The sequence below is a fragment of the Saccostrea cucullata genome, unplaced genomic scaffold (assembly GCF_032062105.1).
Source record: "Saccostrea cucullata isolate Sc308-1 unplaced genomic scaffold, CSIRO_AGI_Scuc_v1 ctg938, whole genome shotgun sequence".
Taxonomy (NCBI): Eukaryota; Metazoa; Mollusca; class Bivalvia; order Ostreida; family Ostreidae; genus Saccostrea; species Saccostrea cuccullata.
This window is the reverse complement of record NW_026931372.1, coordinates 310,937-332,263: the sequence shown is the minus strand read 5'-3', so window position 1 is coordinate 332,263 and position 21,327 is coordinate 310,937. Positions and strand designations below refer to the sequence as shown.

The 21,327-nt window shown below is 33.7% G+C and overlaps 2 protein-coding genes across 3 annotated transcripts; both read right to left on the bottom strand.

Moving 5' to 3' along the window:
- Positions 1-39: 39 nt before the first annotated feature.
- Positions 40-12,292, bottom strand: LOC134232369 (striatin-interacting protein 1 homolog). 2 transcript variants are annotated; one of them, XM_062714315.1, is made up of 20 exons: positions 12,168-12,292; positions 11,910-11,979; positions 11,271-11,348; positions 10,923-11,054; positions 10,359-10,479; positions 10,081-10,149; positions 9,739-9,845; positions 9,436-9,563; positions 9,047-9,235; positions 7,785-7,814; positions 6,677-6,849; positions 6,389-6,518; positions 6,079-6,150; positions 4,655-4,827; positions 4,283-4,409; positions 3,828-3,928; positions 3,657-3,723; positions 3,248-3,352; positions 1,317-1,521; positions 40-373 (listed from the first exon to the last, which is right to left on the bottom strand). In XM_062714315.1, exons 1-20 carry the CDS (start codon positions 12,246-12,248, stop codon positions 123-125), a joined length of 2,409 nt encoding a protein of 802 aa, XP_062570299.1. In that variant the 5' UTR covers positions 12,249-12,292; the 3' UTR covers positions 40-122. The 2 variants fall into 2 exon arrangements, with proteins under 2 accessions (XP_062570299.1, XP_062570300.1); XM_062714316.1 differs by lacking the exon at positions 7,785-7,814.
- A 2,058-nt stretch (positions 12,293-14,350) lies between these two features.
- Positions 14,351-21,187, bottom strand: LOC134232378 (BTB/POZ domain-containing protein 6-like). The gene is made up of 3 exons (XM_062714325.1): positions 21,169-21,187; positions 16,050-16,310; positions 14,351-15,808 (listed from the first exon to the last, which is right to left on the bottom strand). The coding sequence occupies exons 2-3, from the start codon at positions 16,304-16,306 to the stop codon at positions 14,677-14,679; spliced, it is 1,389 nt and encodes a 462-aa protein (XP_062570309.1). The 5' UTR covers positions 16,307-16,310; positions 21,169-21,187; the 3' UTR covers positions 14,351-14,676.
- Between the last annotated feature and the right edge of the window lie 140 nt (positions 21,188-21,327).

Here is a 21,327-nt window from a genome sequence, read left to right as displayed (position 1 = left end):
CAAGAATATTAAATTTCAAATAAATAAATGAACACTGTGTCATATAACAACATAATTTATTCCATCCTATAAACATTCAATAAATAAGTTCTGTATTCAGTATAAAAACCGTCCAATCATGATCAACAATTAATAATTTGATCCCAATCTATATAATTGGAATACACCTCCATTTCTAGCCATCGTTCGTAGTTCTGTTTGAATTCCTCTGTTAGGTCCACTTCTTCTCCTAGCACACTAAGTAAACAATTGTCTACAGGTTTAAAGTCAGGGTCAGCGCTGTGAGGGTTATACCGTCTCTGATTGAATCTGTCCACACAGGCTCGTAGAGCACATTCCTCCGCCTGGAAATCCCATGGTCTAGCATCCATGTCTACAAGGAATAAATATTATGTGCAAACATTCCTTTACATTCATGTCGTACATATACAGTTGCACTTTACTATTTCAGTATACTGATTTGGAAGTCCCAACCATTTGTTTTTTAATTTTTTTACCCCGATATTTCATATCCAATGCTGTCTCAAAGTTTTTAATAGGTCCCATGAAGTATGAGAAAACATGGTTTGACTGTATATCACTCTCTCACGTAAATTACCGTATATCAGGTTTTTTCTGTGTGTATTCAATTTTCGCTTTGTTCGCGATGAGTTCTGAACCGTGGAAAATAAATCAGCGTAAATTTAATACAAAGTTTTCTTCTTGTACAGAGTTATTTCTATGCTTGAAAAGTAAAGGGCAGAAATAGCGGGATCAGAGAACAAGCTCTTGATTACATGTATAAGCCCTATTGTTTGTGTACTAATTGACAAGTTAATTATATTACATTTACCCCTGATAGTAGCAGTCCTCGCGAGAACCTATATCTAAGCTGCTAGTCAGTTTGGAGCAGTACATTATCAAAAATTGTTTAAATTTTAAAAATAATATCGGGGGTTTTGAGAGTTGGTATGAAACACAGGTGTGTAAACAGCTGAAAGGGTCTTCTAAAATTAACGAGGTGAATGTCAATCTCTTCATTTCTCGTCCATTTGAAGTAACTTAATGACTTACATTTTACATCCCATTCCTTAATAGGCTTAAAAAATACTAGAATTTTGATATAGTGAAAATTTGATTCGTGTAAATTAAATATACTGATTAAGGTTATGATTCACGGAAAAAACATGACGCGGAAAAAAACTGAAATACAGTATTATTTTTTTTCCATCTCTTTGGTCAAATTATTTAAATAATATTCTTCTAACAAAACCTAATGCAACAGTAACAAAGAATCAACACATAAAATCACAAACAACCGAAATAATACTCTGTACCATTGCCGTAAGCCCAGTCGTCATTGAGTCGATGTCGTACTTTCTGGTAGATGGCGGACATTGTCTTCATGTTACTCTTCCTCCACTGACGGCCGAGGTACTTTGTCTGCATCTTCAGTAACTTCAGGACGTACAGCTGCATCATCGCCTGCTTCACCTTCAGAGACCGCTTCAGGATCGGGGCCGACTTAAACACCACCAACATCTAAACAGGGAGATATTGAAGAGTGGGTTAAAATGTCCACAAATAAGACCTTCATGAATATAACCATGTTCAAACTATACTTAATTAATCTAGGTATATATTAAAGAATTTTCATTTTTATTTGCTTCAAAGGTTTATTCCCACTTAGCCAACATTTTGAAAAAACTTATTCCCACATAGCCAACATTTTGATTTTTACACCTGAGTGACCAACAGGTTATAGTGTGTTTTCGGGTGGACATATATATGGATTACCTGAGAAAAACTACCAATGAAAAGTGTACAAAAAAAATACATAAATCAAAATTAAAATTTTAATCAAAATAATTATAAAATTAGAGTTTCAAATATTTAAATTTTTTTCATATAAATGTACTAAACTAAACACATATCTGCATTTAAAAAAAAAGAAATAGAGTATTTTATGATAAAACAAAAAAAAGTTAAAGAATTTTGAATGCTCTAATATAATTAACATTTGGGATTAGAAATATTTATCCGAGTATGTAATAATATTTGATCATGGTAATGCATGAACAACAGTAACAGAAGCCGATACAAAGTGATTTATTATCTGATGAAGAAATCAATTTACATGTTACTGTATTCATTTAATACTTGATGTACACAACCCTTCTTTAAGATTTAATTATATATTTAATTATATATTGAGTTCCATTTTGGTCCTCAAAATTTAACTTTTTTTAAAAAATTCCTGTCATTTTGTTTCATCTGTACAGTTTTACTTTACTATCGAAAATGCACAAAAATTATTATATTTCTTTTAATAATAATACAGTAAAAAAAGACATGTTGCAGCATATTATGTGTTTTTCATTTTTAGGAAAGATTTTAAACAATTTATGAAATTTATCTATTTTTATACATTTTTATTTTATAAGAATTATATCTAAATTTATATGTTTATACATGTATGACATATCTAGTAAGCTAAAATATGAAAAGATATTAAGTGTATATGAACATGTGAATGTAAATAACATTTATCAAGTGTATATGTACATGATAAATGTTATTTACATTCAAATATCAATTCTCATCAATTTTCAACTTGTAAAACCTTGTGTTTCTAAGATTTAATTGACTTAATTTTACTCTTTTTACTAAATATAAAGTCGAAAAATAATTTGGTTATTTTTTTTTCAATTCTTGATATCCATAATTTACAAAAAAAAAACCCTTTCTTTACATAAAATAATTAGAAAGACCTTTTTAATTTTGATTATCTGATGTAACTATTCTTCAAACATGCCTCAAAATAATATAGACTAAAATTCATAAATATTTTATTCATCTTAAAACAGACTATAGTCTACCTGTAATTAATTTCTTTTGTTCTCCACCTGTACCCCATTCCCACTTAGCCAACATAGATTTACCTGTGTTTTACCTGTATTTTTTCAAAATGTTGGCTAAGTGGGAAGACACCGCTTCAAATACATTTCAGATGGAATAATAATTAAATTATTCAAAACTATTGGGAGGAAAACAATTTTTTTTTGTGTTCCATATGTGAAGATTATCTCAATTATACCAGTAATTCATTACTTTACTCCTCCCAAATCTGTTCTAATACTTTCAACTATAAATAATCACTATCAAAATTAAGAATTATGAGGGAATATCAAAATGGTAAATTACTATAGTTGGCCTTGATATTGACAATAGACACAGGGTGAGGTATTCTTGTTTAAGTAAGCTTTACCATAGTCCTAGAGTGTTTCCACTTGGTGAGTTTGTTGAGTATCCTTAACAGGTTGATACAGGAGAAGAGATTTCTCCAACAGAAGGCCTGGTTGTCACCGCTCTCCTGTAAAGGAAATACAACATCTTGGTCAATGTTTACATGTGAAGCAAAAGAATTATTTTTTTTTTTACAACTGAAGCAACATCTTTAGGTATTGTTGGATAAATATTTAATCTAGGTAGATATCAACACTGTACTCATGTACTTGTCTCTGTGCCATCAAAAGATTCTCAAACATACTGATTTTGAACAATCAACTCGACATTCTGAATGAAAAGAAACAGCTTCCAGTATGTTTCTTTGATCTGTCCCATTATGTAAAACAGACTAGTGTACATACAATCTATCTATCAGGTATTTTACTTACCAAAGCTTCTGCTGTAAGCTCTGGTTGTTCCCCAATCACAGATCCTGGGTAGTCCAAGCATGGGATACTGTAATACAAAATGATGAAATTTGATAAAAGATCAGATGGAGGAGGGAGAGGATTGTTGGATTTAGTATGTATGTATTTCTGTTATTCATATTCAAAACTTACCTGTTTTTGGCAGTAACATAGGACAGTATGTTTTGATTGAAAAATTTCAGCACCAGTGGTATACAGTTGGCAAATACAAGATGCTGGCTCATAAATTCAAACTGAAAGTAAAATGCACATGGAAATTTTAAATGAAGTAGACTTGCTAAGTTAGCCTGGGTTTTTAGTCACTTTGTATGAAAAAAGAAAAATTCTTGATTCTTTTGCTTGGATTAACCTCCCTTGCAACAAAATGAAAAACTTGCTTGATAGACATTGTTGAGTTTGAAGTGTTTGAGCAGTAACAACAGAAGACCTGAGATTTTATATACTCACTTGATAGACATGGTTGAGTTTGAAGTGTTTGAGTAGTAACAACAGGAGGCCTGAGATTTTATATACTCACTTGATAGACATGGTTGAGTTTGAAGTGTTTGAGTAGTAACAACAGAAGACCTGAGATTTTATATACTCACTTGATAGACATGGTTGAGTTTGAAGTGTTTGAGTAGTAACAACAGAAGGCCTGAGATTGCCTTCACAATGATCTCTTTGTGTCGATTCACATCAATACCAAGCTTCATTGACTGTAGAACTGTTAACCTGACAGACATAATTGAAAACATTTTTAATGTAAGATTACAGATAAAATTAAAATACCCCCCCCCCCCCCAATCTTAAACGCTCAGTTTGTACATGTAAATTTCAGAACAATACCACAAAGTTTGACAGTTATGTACTGTAAACGCTGCTAAAATGCATATCTGTAAACTTAGAAAGCATCAACCTTAAACAAGTGACCTAAAAAAGAGAGTAAATTTTCTCCATAATATCAATGCGACACATACGGCATGACCTCTGGGAGAACATCAGACAGGATGTTGATGGAGTCAGTCTTGGTTTTGGAGGTTGGGGCGGCAGCCAGTAGAATCTTGAGGAGGGCTATCATGTACTGGGGGAGATTGGGGAGGATGGCCTGAAACAGGACCTCAACAGGGGTGTTCTGTACGTCTGTCTCAGGCTGTCAAAGAAAAATCCCATTATATAAATGGTGCCTGTTTTGGAGGGTAACAGTTGAAATTGACACCCCAAGGAAAACCATTGTCAACCGACGCATCAGCGGAGGTTGACAACGGTTTTCCGAGGGGTGGCAATTTCAACTGTTACCCTCCAAAACAGGCACCATTTATTTTATTATACTGAATGTCTTCTTAAATTAAGTCAGCAAAAAAAAAATCGTCGATCATCTTTATGTTAACGTTTAGAAAGCTTTCAAACTCCTCGCTACTTCTAAAAAGATTTACTGACTTTTTTATTGTTTGTCTGATACTCTAAGAGTCTTTTATCATATAAAGTTTCATTATTTCTGCACTCGCAAGCATGTTTCGTCTGTCGTTTGTTGTTTTCAAGTAAGCTACATCGGACGCAAGCTTTTATTGACGTCAAGTTTATTCCAGTTCTCTCAAACGCGCAACTGACGTTTTGAGAATTCTACAGTGAACCGTACGCGCATAATATCCACACATGTGGCATTACCGTTGTGTTACCCATTGTCACATGCGTTGCTAAGGCTGAGGGTAATAGAACGGATTGTTAACTGCTTCTAAACCAATCAGATTTTAGTATTTAACATGAAAGTATAAAAAAATATAATATTGCACAGTTATTATTAGTATCAGGAGTGTCTTTCTTAAATAATATGTTGATGGTGTCACCGTGTGACTGTTAGGGCAAGCGCAGAAACTTTTCAGCATCCTGAGGTAGTGTAGATTCTAAATTGTTGAAATCATGGCTCACATGCTGGGGGACGGTTGCAGTTTTAATTTAGATAGGGCTTGTCAAAGCATGGGTGACATTTGGTGTGCATAGACTCTGACGTAGTATGTCCTGGTATGTACCCCCGGTATGTTGAAAATTGCTGATTTTACTAAAGAACCATTTTCTTGACTATTTGTCTGCAATATATTCATTAAATCAAGGCAAATTCATTATTTATTCTCCCGAGAAAGTAGCTTTACCAATTATTTACGAAGCAATGCACTGCGAGTCCAAAGTTACTGTGGAAAAAAAAATTTATGGAATGAAAGTTCACAGTCTTAATGGATTTTAACCTCAATATCTGAAACACTCCGATTTCTTACAATGGGGGATGGGAGGGTTAAAATAATACAGTTTGCCTGTATGTGCTTTATGTGTACATGTACCTACATGTTAGGTATTTCCTAATCAAAATTAAATGCATCCATATATTTTTTTTCTCTACTTTTTTTACCTTTGAAAAAGGATTTTTGGCAATTTCCTCTTCTCTTTTGATCTGGATTTCTGTGAGTGATATGTACAAGTGCTGAAACAAAAAAGTGGCATGTTTATGAATCCTAAAAAGACTTAAAAGTATTATTAAAATTTGATTGAATAATTAAGTGCACTCTCTTTTTCTTATCAGCAGAGGGCATCTTATCAAACATGCACTATGAAAATATCATGAACATATCTGCATCTAGAACAACATGTGATTACACTCCATGCAATACCTTGTGCTCTGATCAATAAGATAAAAATTTAAGTTTTGTTGACTTGCTTACTTCTTTCAAGACCTTGACCCCTTCATGGATGGGGTGTGGAAGTCCCGCTAGGGAGGCCAAATCATTTTTCACTTGAAATCCAACAAACTTCATCCTTGTGGCATCCAAAAACTGCTCCAAATCTTTCTGCCTGTTTAAGTACATGTACAGGTTATAAAAAGTAATCCAATTCAATTTTGCTGGATTCTTCATTTGAAAAATATATACAAACACATTAATATCATTTCATTCTGTAAACTTGGCTTAAAAATTGAATTTTTCCTTGTTATATTGTTATATAATTTTTACCTGACTTTTGGTTTCCATGGTAAGATTTTCTGCTGCATCACCGTGGGGGTCGCGGGTCGGGGTGGGGTGGGGGGCATCTCGTCGTCACTGCTCTGTCTGGCATTCCCGTCCACGTCGTTAAATATATTGTCCTCTCCATTGGAGTTCTCGAAGGGGTCGTTGTCAAGGCTACTCTGTTTAACCAAAGTCTTGTATAAGGCGAGTCGAAGGCCGATAGAGAGATAAGTAGAGAGGCAGGCACAAAGAGAGTTAGAAAGCAAGCATACATTAGCCAGGATGCACTTATTAGTATATACTGAATATATATATTGTACATCACATGTATTATACAAACAGTCCAATCACCTCAAAGCATTAAGTGTGCTATTCATTTCAAACAGTGCTTGAATTAAAATTGAAAAAAAGAAAGAAACCCCAATTGCTTACTGCTTTTATTTCAGATAAGGAGTCGTATATAAATTACTGTCTATCTAATTTTGACAAAATTTTCTACAAGTTTTGTGTTAGGTGTTAATTGAATTAAAACAATCTCCAAGCACTATCTAAAATCTCTCTACATTCTGCTGATTAATTACTGAGCATACAGTGTCTACTTCATAGATATACATGTTGATATCATAAATAACTGTTTATTTCCATCGCAAGCATTGTTAAACAAATCAAAATTTCAAATGGAAGCAAAAATTTAAATTATTCTAAATCAGGATAATTGAAAAAAAAAAATTGTCAATTATTATAGAGATATTGATGTTTTAATCATGTATCAAATATTTCAAAATCTACATTCTATTATATGCAGCATAATATTTCACTTTCACAGCTACAATGTAGATTCATGCATTATCATACAAAACAGGGGATTTTCTCTTCCATGCAAAAGAGTGCAACCTACTTCTAAGAAATACTTCTGATTCAATACCTCCATTTCCTGTATAATTTTTCAAGCACCCCCACTACAATGACTACATAACAGAGTGTTAAACTGAGGATGGGGTTACATGATGTGGCCAAGGTTTCATGCGTTCATTGCCGAGAGAATAAAGAGCTCGTTCCTTTCTAAGCTGCGTTTTCTCTGTTTATAATGCTATTGTACCATAATATATGTTACCTTCAAGTTGAAAAAGCTAAAGGAGTCCATCTTGAATAAACAACTTTATACATATGTAATTTTGTCATTTTTAGTGTATTTGTTCTGGTTGAATAATTAAGCATTATACCATTCATATACAATGGGCTCTTCTTCACAGTTTAAACAGGTACACCAATGACTTATGAAAATACTCTTCGAAAGTTTTTTAAACACAAAAAGTATACAAAAAGTTGACTAACTCATACATGTATGTACTTATTTATATATTTCAGGGAATAGCAGTTAAATGTTATACACAAGAAATTAAAAAGAAGAACTGGCATAGTTAAGCATTGTGAGAAGAAAGATAAACAACTGGATATTGATTCTGTATTCTAAACTATATGGTATATTAATTTACTGTTAGTACAAGTAAATCTATTCAAAGGCACAGAAACTCAAATGAAAAGACTCATGTAATTTAGTACATCTACATCTGTACATCTGTACATGGAAAATATTAGAGTCACTTGATTTTGAAATAAAACTCAATGCACCAAGTACATGTTTTAATGATCACTATAATTCATATAAAGCTCTTGTTCTCATAAGATCTTAATATATTTAGGACAACTCAAATATATGCAGTTCAAACCTTTGTAAAAACAACATAAGACACCCATGCTTGTTAGTATACAGAACAATGGTCTAGTGATTTCTTTCATGTCAATTCTGACAACAATCATGCCATTTTCAAGTATGTCACATTTTCCATGCATATATCAAAACAAATTTTACTTATCAATAGCTATTGAGTTGCAAATTAACCTCTCTTTCAAGAAAAACAAAATTGGTAAGACAAAGCACATTTAATGAAAATTCACATTTCAAGAAAAAATAGACAGAAAAACTTGGATTAGCAGTTTCATAATCTCTTAATTTCTAGCCGAGCTTGGTTTCACCAAGTCAAGTGTATGTTGAGTGCAGACAAAGTTCAGAGAAATTCATATGTGAAATAATATATCTACACCGTGAACTCAATATCACACACACTTTTGTTCAGAAAGCAGTTTTGATTTCTCAAATTGCATTCACAGTGTTATACATGTATTAACATAATGAATTAAAAACATTCAGGTGTAGATATAAGGTGAAGGAAGTTAATCTGCAGAGAACTTGGCCTACTTGTGTAATAATAAAAAACTGCTCTAACAGAAAAAAGGGGACTTTTGACGAGAAAAAGGTATTAAAAATTGGCTAAAATAGTGTGAATGAAAAAGAACCAAAACACCTATGCTTACCCGCTTGCCTCCCCTGAAAGCCCTCCGCGGCATCTGTTGTTCTATGAGGTCCGCTGCTGAGGTGGGAGGGGATGAGGCCCTCATACTCTTACAGACTTCATATGTATCCTCAGGGAGGGGTGGGAGGCCGTATTTCTCCCGAACCTCATTTTTCTTACTTTGTAATTCTCTCAGTCCTCCAACGGAAACCTATTTATCAGGATTGAGATGGTTGAAAGAACAACGCAATAATGTGAAATTCATCCCCCAAAAGAGTTTTATAAAGTTAGCTTGTTGCAAGTTTCTCCTTCAACAATTAAAATTAAATGATTATTTGGCACATTTGGTATGTTCTTGACAGTGATATAGAAATACAAAACTCTCTGTAACATGGACAATCAGTAACTTACAAGCACTACTTTCCACAACAAAAGCAGGACTTTCTTCATGGGGAAGTGTGGGGCACTACCACTACAGAACTTGGTGATCATGCTGAACAATATCACAGGTAGAATATCCTCCCCAACTAGCGGAGTCACTGTAAAAAAATAACAGGTCACGGTTAACAGGTGATTATATACTTGTATTATGATACATATTAAAACATGACTTTGAGCTTCACTGGAAACAGATTAAAAATATATTGGACCATATACTAAAGATTGATAATGCAATTTTATGGTACTGAACTCCTTGCAAGCAGGGTTAAATACCTAGATCTTCTATGAAGATACTTCTGTTGTGTCTTTGTTCATCAGATTCTGTATCCAGTGGACATCTCATCACCTCCACCATAATGTACAAGACATTCAGGATCAACCTGTCAATACAATGTAGTATGTTAATACCTACACACAGGGTTAGGCATTTTAATGATTTCTTTTTGTCAATTTTGCCATTAAAAATATTTTGGGATCTTTTTTATCATAGCATTAACATTTTGTACTATTGTTATGAGTAAAGTCATCCATTTGCACACACTTGTTACATGTACAAATTTCTATCTTGGTAATTTAACTGTTTCTGGTTGCTGATATACAGCCTTTTGTCTGTACCTTAAGTCACTGCTATCTGCTACAGAAACAGCCAGTTTTCTCATCGCTATAGAGGCTGCTGATGTATTCCTAAATGTCAGATAAATACAATGAGCAATCATTTGATGACATGTCACAAACCATTACAAATTGAGGCAGGACAATATACAGGTACACTGTATTTCCTGCTAAGATATGATTTACAGCACATTCCTTGTACTATCAGAACAAAACATAAAATCAAAAACATGAAAACAATATATGAATGAGACTATGTCTGAATTGTAGACAGAACTTACTCCATCTCCATGGAGAGGAGCTCCACGAAGGAGACAAACAGGCCTTGCTCGTACAACAGGTGGACGTTTCTGTGTGTCCAGTCTCTGTGTTCCTCCTCCGAGATACACTCCCCATACACACCTACAATAATAAATACACTCCACATACAACACAGCAGTGTAATGTAATACACACCTACAAAACAGCAATGTAATGTAATACAGCAAAACTCGCTTATTACGAAGTCACATGGACCTATGAAATTACTTCGCTATATCCGTAATTCGTTATAACCGTACAAGAAATTCATTAAATTTACATAGCTGGGGATCCAAGAACACTTCGCTATATCCGTAAATTCACAATATCCGTGTTCGTACTAAATGAGTTTTACTGTAATGTAGTACAATTAATACCCTCCCCATACACTTCTAAAATAATTTAAAAGCAGTGTAAGGAAAAACAACCAACAAATTCGTCACACGCCCATACACATGCACCTCAAACTTTTATTATAATTATAAGTGTTAATATTTGCATTGAACACAGAATATTATAAAACCAAAAAGGATCCCAGACCTTACCTTGTACGAGATATAACAGAGACCACATGGCATTAATTCTGCGTTCCTTGTCTGCGACTTCTAGTTCATTCTGTAGGAACACAATGTGTTTCCTCTGTATAGCCTCATCAGACTTCGTCCATTTATTGTCACCTATTGAATCATCACAGATTTATATGTGTAAAACTTACAGATCTTAATCTCAGAACAAAACAATAACATGTATGATCTAATAAACATATTTCTGTAAATTTAGTATCTCTGTGTCAAACGATGTTATTGTGATTTTCTCTTGTGCGGCAGTGCCATAACATTTTCTTCTCGAAATATTTCATAAATGCCTGACACATGATACAAGCCCTTTCTTACATTCTGTGTTTATAAACCCCTCTTCAAACTTCTTTCTTGATGATTCAAATTCTGAGTCCTCAGTGTAACTGAAGAGTTCTGAAAATATTCACAAAGAAGAAAATATAATAATATGATCTTGTGTGGAGGTGTAAATAATACAAAATATATTCAAATATGCAATCTAAGAAAAATCTGATGTAAGATTCTCTCACATACTCACTACAATAACGTCTAATAACATCCCAAAGAGGGTTACTTCAGGGGTCATTTGAAACAACTCTAGACTTACATGTATCATGTGTATTGCTTCAACAAATATATGATGATTTTACATGCAACAATTTGATTGCTTGATTGAATTTGACCTCTGATGTGACCCTCTATGGGATGTGTGTTAAATGTTAGTGTAGTGAGAATGGGAGCAGATCTAACATCTAAATTTAATTAGATTGTCAAATATATAAATTAAACATGTTAGAATATAAAATTCTATGTAAAACATCTGTACGACTTAACAGCATTCATATACATCAATACATTTAATTTGTTTTCAATTTTGGAAAGATATGGAAATCTTATCTATTTGGAAAACTTGCATTTTTCTGCATTTTATTATCAGTAGAAACTTAAACATGTGTTAAAGGTGTAAATACATACCTGCTAATTCTGCATTGTAGGTGTCTGCATCGTCATAAATAAATTCTATATCTGGGCATTCTGTCATACTCTACATGAACAAAACAAAACTAATGAGTATATTATAATATCAGAACGATAAAACAGAGATTGAAGTATCTTTTTCAAGATATCATCAGTGATCATATTCGTCATATAAATTACTATTTTTTTCCCAAAACGCGAGGGAAGATTTAAATAACAAGCCATCCCACTTCTTTAAAATTAAATATACATTACCTCTGAAAGTGAATCATCTCGCTGTCTCCGTAAAATGTCTCGTAATTTTGGCAGACCTTCTTTCTTATTTCCAGCCTCCATCTTGAATTTGTTTGCTGAAGAGTTCCTACAAAGGGACGCAACCTCGGTGACACAAAATCGAAGTACTGAAGGTACTTAAAGCTCACACAACTGAGGCAGATATAGAACATGTGTAATGACCAAGATATCTAGCCAATGGTAAATGAAAAAATGCTTATTATAATTAACTACCGTATACAGTGTGTTCGTACTATTTTTCTTTATCAATTTTCAGCACAGGGGCTTGTGTAGAGAAAATAAATCAGTTTAAAAAATTAGTACCTCGGAGAGAAAAATGTATTTTTCTCTCCGAGGTACTAATTTTTTAAACTGATTTATTTTCTCTACACAAGCCCCTGTGTTTTCAGTTTGTCTATCGCTCTTCACACTTTTTTTTACTGCAAAATATTAAGACTGCATGGGTTTTACTTACTGTTTCTCTTTAAATTCACTTAACCTATTCTTTTGAATTTTAATTATTATATGTCTTTATAAGAATTATCACCTTTCTGGGTGCTCCTTATACTTAGGAGGGAATTCCTAGACTGAACTAAACCTATAGCTCGTAAGCAAAATTAAACTTTAGCATATATTATTATGTACTTTGTGTGGTTTATATAGCAATCTTAGAATTATAATACCCCCTGCTTAAAAAGCAGGAGGGTATATAGTAATCGGTATGTCCATCCATTTGTCTAGCTGTATGTCCGTCCATCTGTCTGTTACGCTTTGAGGTACCCATCTCTTATCCGCAACTGATCCTCTTCTACCACTCAGTCCACCGAGTGAAACTAAATGAAATTCAAACTTTAATTCACAGAATCTTTATTACATATTGCCATTGTGACCTCCTATTTTACTTTTTGATCTGGCACATATTTTAATGGGTTTCTCGGCCACAGCAAAACATGGACTTTGCCAATACATGTATAACCATATGGGAGGCAGGGGTTATCATTTAGTGAGCTCATTTGCTCACAATACCTCTAGTTATTATATGTTAGATCTTTTGTACTGCTCTTAGGAAATTTATTTGGCAATTTACTAAGAACAAGATGAAAACATGGACCTATATACTATATACAATGTATATAGTATATAGGTCCACGTTTTCATGTATATTATACATGTATATAAGTCTCAGTCTGATGAAAGTTCTAATTTTGATTAAATTGGGGGTTCAGACTTCAATATTTGAAATTCTATTCAATGAAACCAGTGGCTTTATGTGCATTAACACCTTGTTCCAAAACTCAAAGATTTTTAAAAAGATTTTTATTCCATATAAGTATCATGATCTTACAATAAATTTAATTTGATGACAATACTTTGCATAAAATTAGGCAATTACAGTATAATTTGCAAGTTAAAAAAAGTACACAAAAGAGGTATTATCATGATAATTCACAACCAAAATAAAATAAAATATGATACTCCAAAAACGATAAATATTTGTAACAATATATTTGGTTCAAATGGCAATTAAAAACTTAAAATATGACTAGAAGAATTGAACTGATAACGAGACTTGATCTGCATAGTATTTCTAAAACATATTTGGAAGACACTATCTGATCAAACCATCTCTTAATTAACACTTTTATCAACACTGAAGCTAATTAACTGTGTATGAAATAAAAAATGTTTAAAACCACTTGACAATGCATTTGAATTTAAAAAGTTTGAAATAAATTTTGATGAGGAATTGTTTTGTTTCCTTACATTACATGTTAGAAAATTATATGCAATTATTCATGGTAACTGGAAATATATACCAATTAACATCTTCTCAATGACAATCATTAAAAAAAATAATACCATGCAGGTAGTACATAATTACTAGTACATTATGGTTCATGTATTTCATGTACAGTACATTGTACAGTGTACAGACAATTTAATATATTTTATATGTATTTTGTGATCAAAGGAATATGAGGAATGACACAACCATGTTTTTATTAACATAAAACTCCAGGCAAACAATACCAATGCAAAGTTTGTTTTACTACACATAAATAGAAGCAAGGTAAACAGATGAGAAAAGATACCTAAAAGTAACGTAGAATGTCCTATTTATACAAAAATTTTCTAGTAAAACAGTGCAGTGCAGTGAATAGAATTTATATACAATTGTATAATTTTCAGGTTATGCAAATAATATCTGTTCAATAAAAGGACATGTATTATTTTACTGAAGTACACAAATACAAAACTGTTTTCAGTAAATGCAATGTATAGTAAAGGGCATAAAAAGTAAATACAAGTGTATAATTTACTACATTTGTACTTATAATTTAAGCAATTTTCACATAGATTATTAATGTATAGTCTACTATTAAATAATTTCTGATTATGCTGATTAAGATTGTATAGTACATGTATGACATTTATACAATTTGCAGTTTGGTTACTAGTACAAAGAATTCCTGAACAGTGTACAAAATAATTATGTGGAGTCATATTCGTCTGAGAAGTCCTTGTTAGTTGTAAACAAGATGCCAGGAATTTGTCCAATCTTCACGTCCGTTCCATTGCGACTGAACTTAGATTTACTGAAGCTGAAGCGCACACCTGAACAGGTGACCGTGCTGAGCCCATTCTTCCCTTGATAAGTGTCCAGCCCGTCAGAGCTAATTAGTTTCACCACTAACGAGTGCTTCTTTCCTGGTCCAATATCTATGGGCGTCTCTAAGAGGATTGGATATGTGTGCTGGCTCTCGCTGGTTTTTAACCTGGTTTTTCGGGTGACCTTTTCTGTTTCCATCGTATCGTAAATGGAGCAGGTCACATCGTACACTCCTTCACCAATGTACGATCCATAGACAAGAATACCATGCAGGGAGATCTTCTCATTGCAGGTGAAGGAAATGGCATCTGGTTCACCACCACAGTACCACGAACCGTCCTCGTAAACCGTTTGATACCGGATACAGGTTTGTATGGGCCGACTGTCGTTTACATCCGAGTGGAAAGATGTCGTCATGGAGGTAGGAGAATCCAGTCCAGAGTATCTGTTTATTGCACTGAACTTACACTTTTTACTTCTCTCCTTCTTAAAGAAGAACTTGAAGAGTTCCACTTTTTCGGCATCAGTGAGAATGTCCATATCTGCAACAACCTCAGTGAAATATTGATCCCCGAGTAATGGGAACCTTACCAGATAGATAATGTCCCCCAGAACCTTCCTTTGGTTCTCTGCATTGATGTCCAAACCTTTCACCTCACATTGAGCAAGTGCCCACTTCAGGGCAGCATCTAGAACTGATTTCTCATCAATCTGTAATTCATCACTGGATAAAATAACTTCAAGACATTTGGAGGAGAGGTTCAGAAAATCTTCTGAATGTAATACCTCTTTAGTGTGACGACAGATGTAGCTCATGCATTTCCTCTGAAGTTCATGTTCATCATACAAATGTGATTGTTCAAGAATAGCACAGATGTTCTCTGTGGTTTGATCCAGTTCAAGATACTGAATGCACTGTTTCACCAGAGCCTGGATGGAATACTTCTTGGCAGCATACAGCAATGGCAGAACAATATCTGGCTGTGGGTCTACAGAGTCAGTGTAGAGGAACCTGTAACACAGAGAATAAATTCATACAAAATGGAAAAGAATTCATCAGTAAAGAATTTCTCCACATAAGTCTTTAATTCTGTTTTCAATTTTTAAAACTTTTTTTCATCATATATACCAGAATCAACACTTTGTTCACATTGATTGATCAACTACTATAAAGCCCTATATGGACTAAAAAAATGTAGAATGTAGAAATTAAGTGAATACATGTATTGATATTTGTATGTACAAACACTTACTCTAGGAGCGCCTTAAAAACAGGAGGCTCAATATCAGGTAGAGTTATTTCCCTTTGTGTTTCAGCAAGGGGTCCACAGAACATGGAGAAGAAAACACAACTCCTGCTAACCAGAACGTACTTGTGAGCCGACACCCTCTCCTTGTTCTCTCCCACCAGGAACTCTATGTCACATGCAATCTGATTGGTCCACATGTATTTATTACAGTACTGTATGTTCCTGCAGGACTGCCAGTCATCAATGATGGAGGCCGCCATTCTCCTGAGAGAAAAAAGAAAAACTTGATCAACACAAATTCTCTCCCTTCGTAGATTAAGGTTTAGAACTATATATATATGCTGCAAAAACTGAGAATTCAATGGTGGAGATTGCCATTCTCCTAACCTAGCTCCTGAGAGAAACAAGAATAAACTGAATAACTTTGGCAGCACAAATTCTCTCAAAAAATAAATGTACCTTGGTAATTTTAAGGGTTATCTGCTGCAGAGGCAGAACTTTCTGTCTGAAATGATATTGTCTTACAGACATGTTTTGTGGGCTTATCCCAAGACAAGACAGTTACTGAGTTAGAAACAGGTCATGAACAATCTCTTGATTAAGGTATAAAGCTTTATTTAGCTATTTAGCTTTATTAAGCTATTTGGAATAGCTTGATACGGCTGTTTTATCAAACTTTTTTCTCAAATGTGTTGGTCATGTTAGTCAGGACAATCCCTCACAACAGTTAGAATACCTCCCATACACTCGCAATGTAGCAAAAAATTGCAGAATCGCTCCAAAACGATTTTGAAGAATACAAAAGAATCTGCACTGAAAATAACTTCCAAATTAATTGTAACAAACCTTTCTGAGATTTTTAAATGCCTTTCATCCCCCAAAAAAATCCATAAAAAGAGGCAAATTCAACTAATTTTCTTAACGTTTTTTCTTGCTTCAAATTTACATGCCATTTTTCCATTCGGAACTCTCGGGATTGTTTGTAGTAAATGCACTGAGTACAAGTTATCGCCTGTGTTTATTTTGTTACATTGAGAATACACGGAACGAATTCTATCGTTAAACCGGGTGTGTATGACATTTATCATTTTAACGATAGAACATTCTATCTATGGTCATGTCAGTGCAGTGATTATAGCGAGCGCAGCTAGCATCGCGAAGCGACACTTGCAAAGCGAGCTCAAGAGACTAACGTGTGAGAACAGAGGAAATTCGGATTGAAATCTATACATACGTCAGCCAAATTTCTCTGTGAAACATTCCCAGAATTCCTGCACTACCCAATGTCCTTTGCGCAAATAAATAAATAAATAATAACGTAAAGCAGAAAAGGCTATCAGTTTGTAGAAATCTTTCAAAGAAACAAAAAATAACTCTTCAAAGTTTTTCAACCAAAATTGCACTATAGGTATATAGTTTCAAACAGATGCTCCGCTGTCTCCGTAAGCTCCAACGAGCTCCGTGATGTCGTGTGACGTCACATCTAGTCGAGATGTCTCGTGCAGCTTGATGTTTGAAGCACAGGTACTTATGGACAGGATCCCCCCCCCCCGAAATTCAACCCCGGGGCTTGTTGGACAATTTTATTCAAAAATTATTTTTTAATTATTACACTTATTCATCATGTGTACAATATGAAAAAATCGTCAAAACCCCAAAACAATCGCTCTACAAAAAAATACCCCACTATACATTTTAAGGGAGAAAGGTATGCCACTCCGGTTTGTTTACGTTGTACCCCCACTGGTCTTTCTGGGTTTAAAAACATGTATTTATTTTATTTCAACCTAAAATGTCGATTCACATCGTCTCTGCATATATTTCTGTCTTCGTGCATGCTTTCGGATTAACTCTGCATCTCGTAATAATCCCACATTATCTGATTATCTCCGTAAACTGTTTTCCAGATAGAACGCTGAAATTTCCCTAGGTTATCGCAACAGAGTGCATAGAGAATGTTTTACTTATTAGGATAACGTCCGAGAGTTTTGTATGACGTAATAATCTCTCTCGGGTTTTATCATATATTCTCTATGCACTTCCGTTGCTTTCACTTAGGGAAATTTCAAACCGCAGTGGCATACCTTTCTCCCTTATAATGTATAGTGTGGTATTTTTTTTGTAGAGCGATTGTTTTGGGGTTTTGACGATTTTTTTCATATTGTACACATAATGAATAAGTGTAATAAATATAATTTTTGAAAAAAATGTCCAATAAGCCCTGGGGTTGAATATCGGGGGGGGGGGGGAAGGGTCTTGTCCACAAGTACCTGTGGTTTGAAGTGGCTGATAAAGTTTTAGAGTGTTTTTGATGGTACAACTGCACTTGCCCCAACGGTCACACCGTAAAACATATTACAGGTTGGGACCAATCGCCCAAATGGGATATAATAGTCTGTTTGGGATATAATATCCCAAATGGGCTATAAATTTACAGTGCAAAAATTGAAAATTTTTATTTTGGAAATAAATATTATAAATCCGCATCAAGACACTAAAAAAGGAATAACTTTTGGTTGACAAGTTTTCCTGTATGCCCATTGTTTAGGAGATTGATCCCTCGGAAGTTCCTTAACTTCTTGGGGATCAATCTTACAAACTGTAGGGTTGCAGAAAAACTTGCTTACCAAAAGTTATTCCTTTTTAAGTGTTTTGATGCGGATTTATGATATTTATTGCCAAAATAAAAATTTTCAATTTTTGCACTGTAAATTTATAGCCCATTTGGGATATTATATCCCAAACGGACTATTATATCCCATTTGGGCGATTGGTCCCAACCTGTATTATTCAACTTTGAACTCTTCTGAATTATTCAGTGAATACAATGCATGTAAAAAATCAATCATCAAATTGACTTTGAAATCAAAGTTCCAAAAGAGTGACCACACAGTTATGCAGAAACATCTATGATTTAGGTTGTATAATTGATAGCCCATAGTACGAATACTTGTGACTTTTTTGTTTACTTCTAACAGAAAACGTTTTCATGAAAAACTTTGTATTTAGCTTAATCAGGCTATTCTGAATAGTTTAATAAATATATGTAGATATTTAAAGCTACATAACTTAATGAAGAGATGATGCTGGACCTGAGATTCTCAGTGAGAAACTACCTGACTGAGTGACTGTCCGTACACATCTCTGCTTGGGCAGAGAAATACGAAAAATTGCCATGTTCTTTAATTGTAGTATTAATAGCCATTCTCTGTAACCACTTAAACTTCGTTGCCACGCATGGTCACCGATTTTGATGAAACTTCACCCATGCTTAGTTCTTGACACCAGAAACAAATATCAAACAAAATTTCGTTGCTAAGTGTCTCGGTTGCTATGGCAACAGCCGGAAAAGTTTGAAAAATCGAGATTTTCAACCACTTTAAATCTTGACTGTGGCTTAATAAAAACTAGAAAAAGCAAACAAACCATTCTCACAAAAACATGACACCTTGATGTTACTTATACTGTAAAGAAACTGTTTTGAATATATCTCTAAGTAAGTGGTAACCAAGGGTACATTTGGAATACATTTAAAATGCTGAAATATGCTGAAAAACACTCCATATTCACTAATGGTAGGTGTTACATGCTCAAACTCAATCAACGACTTAAGAAAAACAATGAAAATGTTTGACCTTAAGTATATAAGTATAAGCAATATTATTCTATAAATAACTTTAATGGTTGCCATGGTAACATAGTGTAACAATGCAAAACCTGTAACTAAGATTGGGTTAATGCTACTGTCTTGAGGAAAAACATGAAAATTTAAGACTGGCAAATATACATCCTTAGGACCTTGCAACACCAAAACCATAAGAAATATTGGGTATAATTGCTACTTTGCAGTGTTACCATGGAAACAAAGTACCAGTGCTTAAAAGTGAATTATTATTCGCTGCATTAAGAATCAAATTGCCACATAATCAAGAAACAAATTAAAGGACTCAGCTTGAATAGAACTTATCTGTTAGAACTGAAGTTGAATATCATATATTGATAAAACTTGACGAAGAAAACAACACTGTTGCTATGGTTACCAAGAAGGGAAAATGTTCGATTTTGTGAACTTTATATCAATATTAAACCCTGTGTGCCAGCTTCTTGCATCCAGTTAGAGATTGGATGATAGTCAAAATTAAAAATCAGGTCAGCTGTTAATAAATATCAATCATAAAAGTTTTGGGAATCTACATTTGAGGGTACGTATCCAAGGTAACAAAATATTTTTCAGATTTTTAAGCATATTTTTTCTGCTTATTTCCATAGCAACGCTCTATTTAAAGAATCCGATCTAAATTTTTTTAAATGGGGAAATAAGGACCACACCAACATCTTTAAAAATTGATCATTATTTATGAGGAAATGTGTTTTCTAAAAAGATAGGATCAGATTTAAACATACAGAGTGTAAATTTGAAGGCTCTCTGTTCTATAAAAACCTTGGCAACCATTGCCAACCAAACTGAAATATCATAATTTGTTCTTGGTATATGTTTCAAGGCTCTTTTCTCTATTATTTGATCACATTTCATCATATAATTGCTTTTTATTTTTACGTGTATGACTTTATAAAATTCAATGAATATTTTTTTTACTTTCTAATAATTTGTTACCATAGTAACGTATGTAATAGTTGATTTACCAAACCTGTTTATCATGCATTTGAGGCAACAGGCCTTCAACCTTTTGGAAACAGTCAATGCCAATTGTTTGCTTTGCCGCAAATGTTAATTATGGGGCTCTAAACATGGTAAAAAATGTCATTTTTTAAACTTTTAGACATGTTGCCATGGTAACTATAACACATAGCAACCAATTTTTGCCTGATTTTAGTTAAGGGTATCAAAGACTTTTATCATAGAGAGTTTGGAGAAATTCTGAGACTATGCGTGCCACAACTCCTATATAAAATTTCAAGTCATTACAGAGAATGGCTCTTAATTGATATGTTTTTTTTACTTCATAATTTCTTTTAAGTCCGATTATATGGTTGATTTTATCGTTATCCGTTGATAATTCGATAAAAATGAAATGTTTACCTTTCACCTAGACTGGCCTGCCTGTCTGATATCCGATATATATTTTCCTGCGTACGGTAAAGACAGGCAATACCAGTCTACCTTTCACCTCTTTCATGGGCCTATTCGGTACTGCATAACTTGTACGCTAAATATTTCGTTTTTCCCCCTTTTACTAGTTTTATCAATAATTATTGATTGTAAATAATCTCTGATATATCTTTGCTAAAAAAATAACAAATAAAACTTTTAAAAACAAAT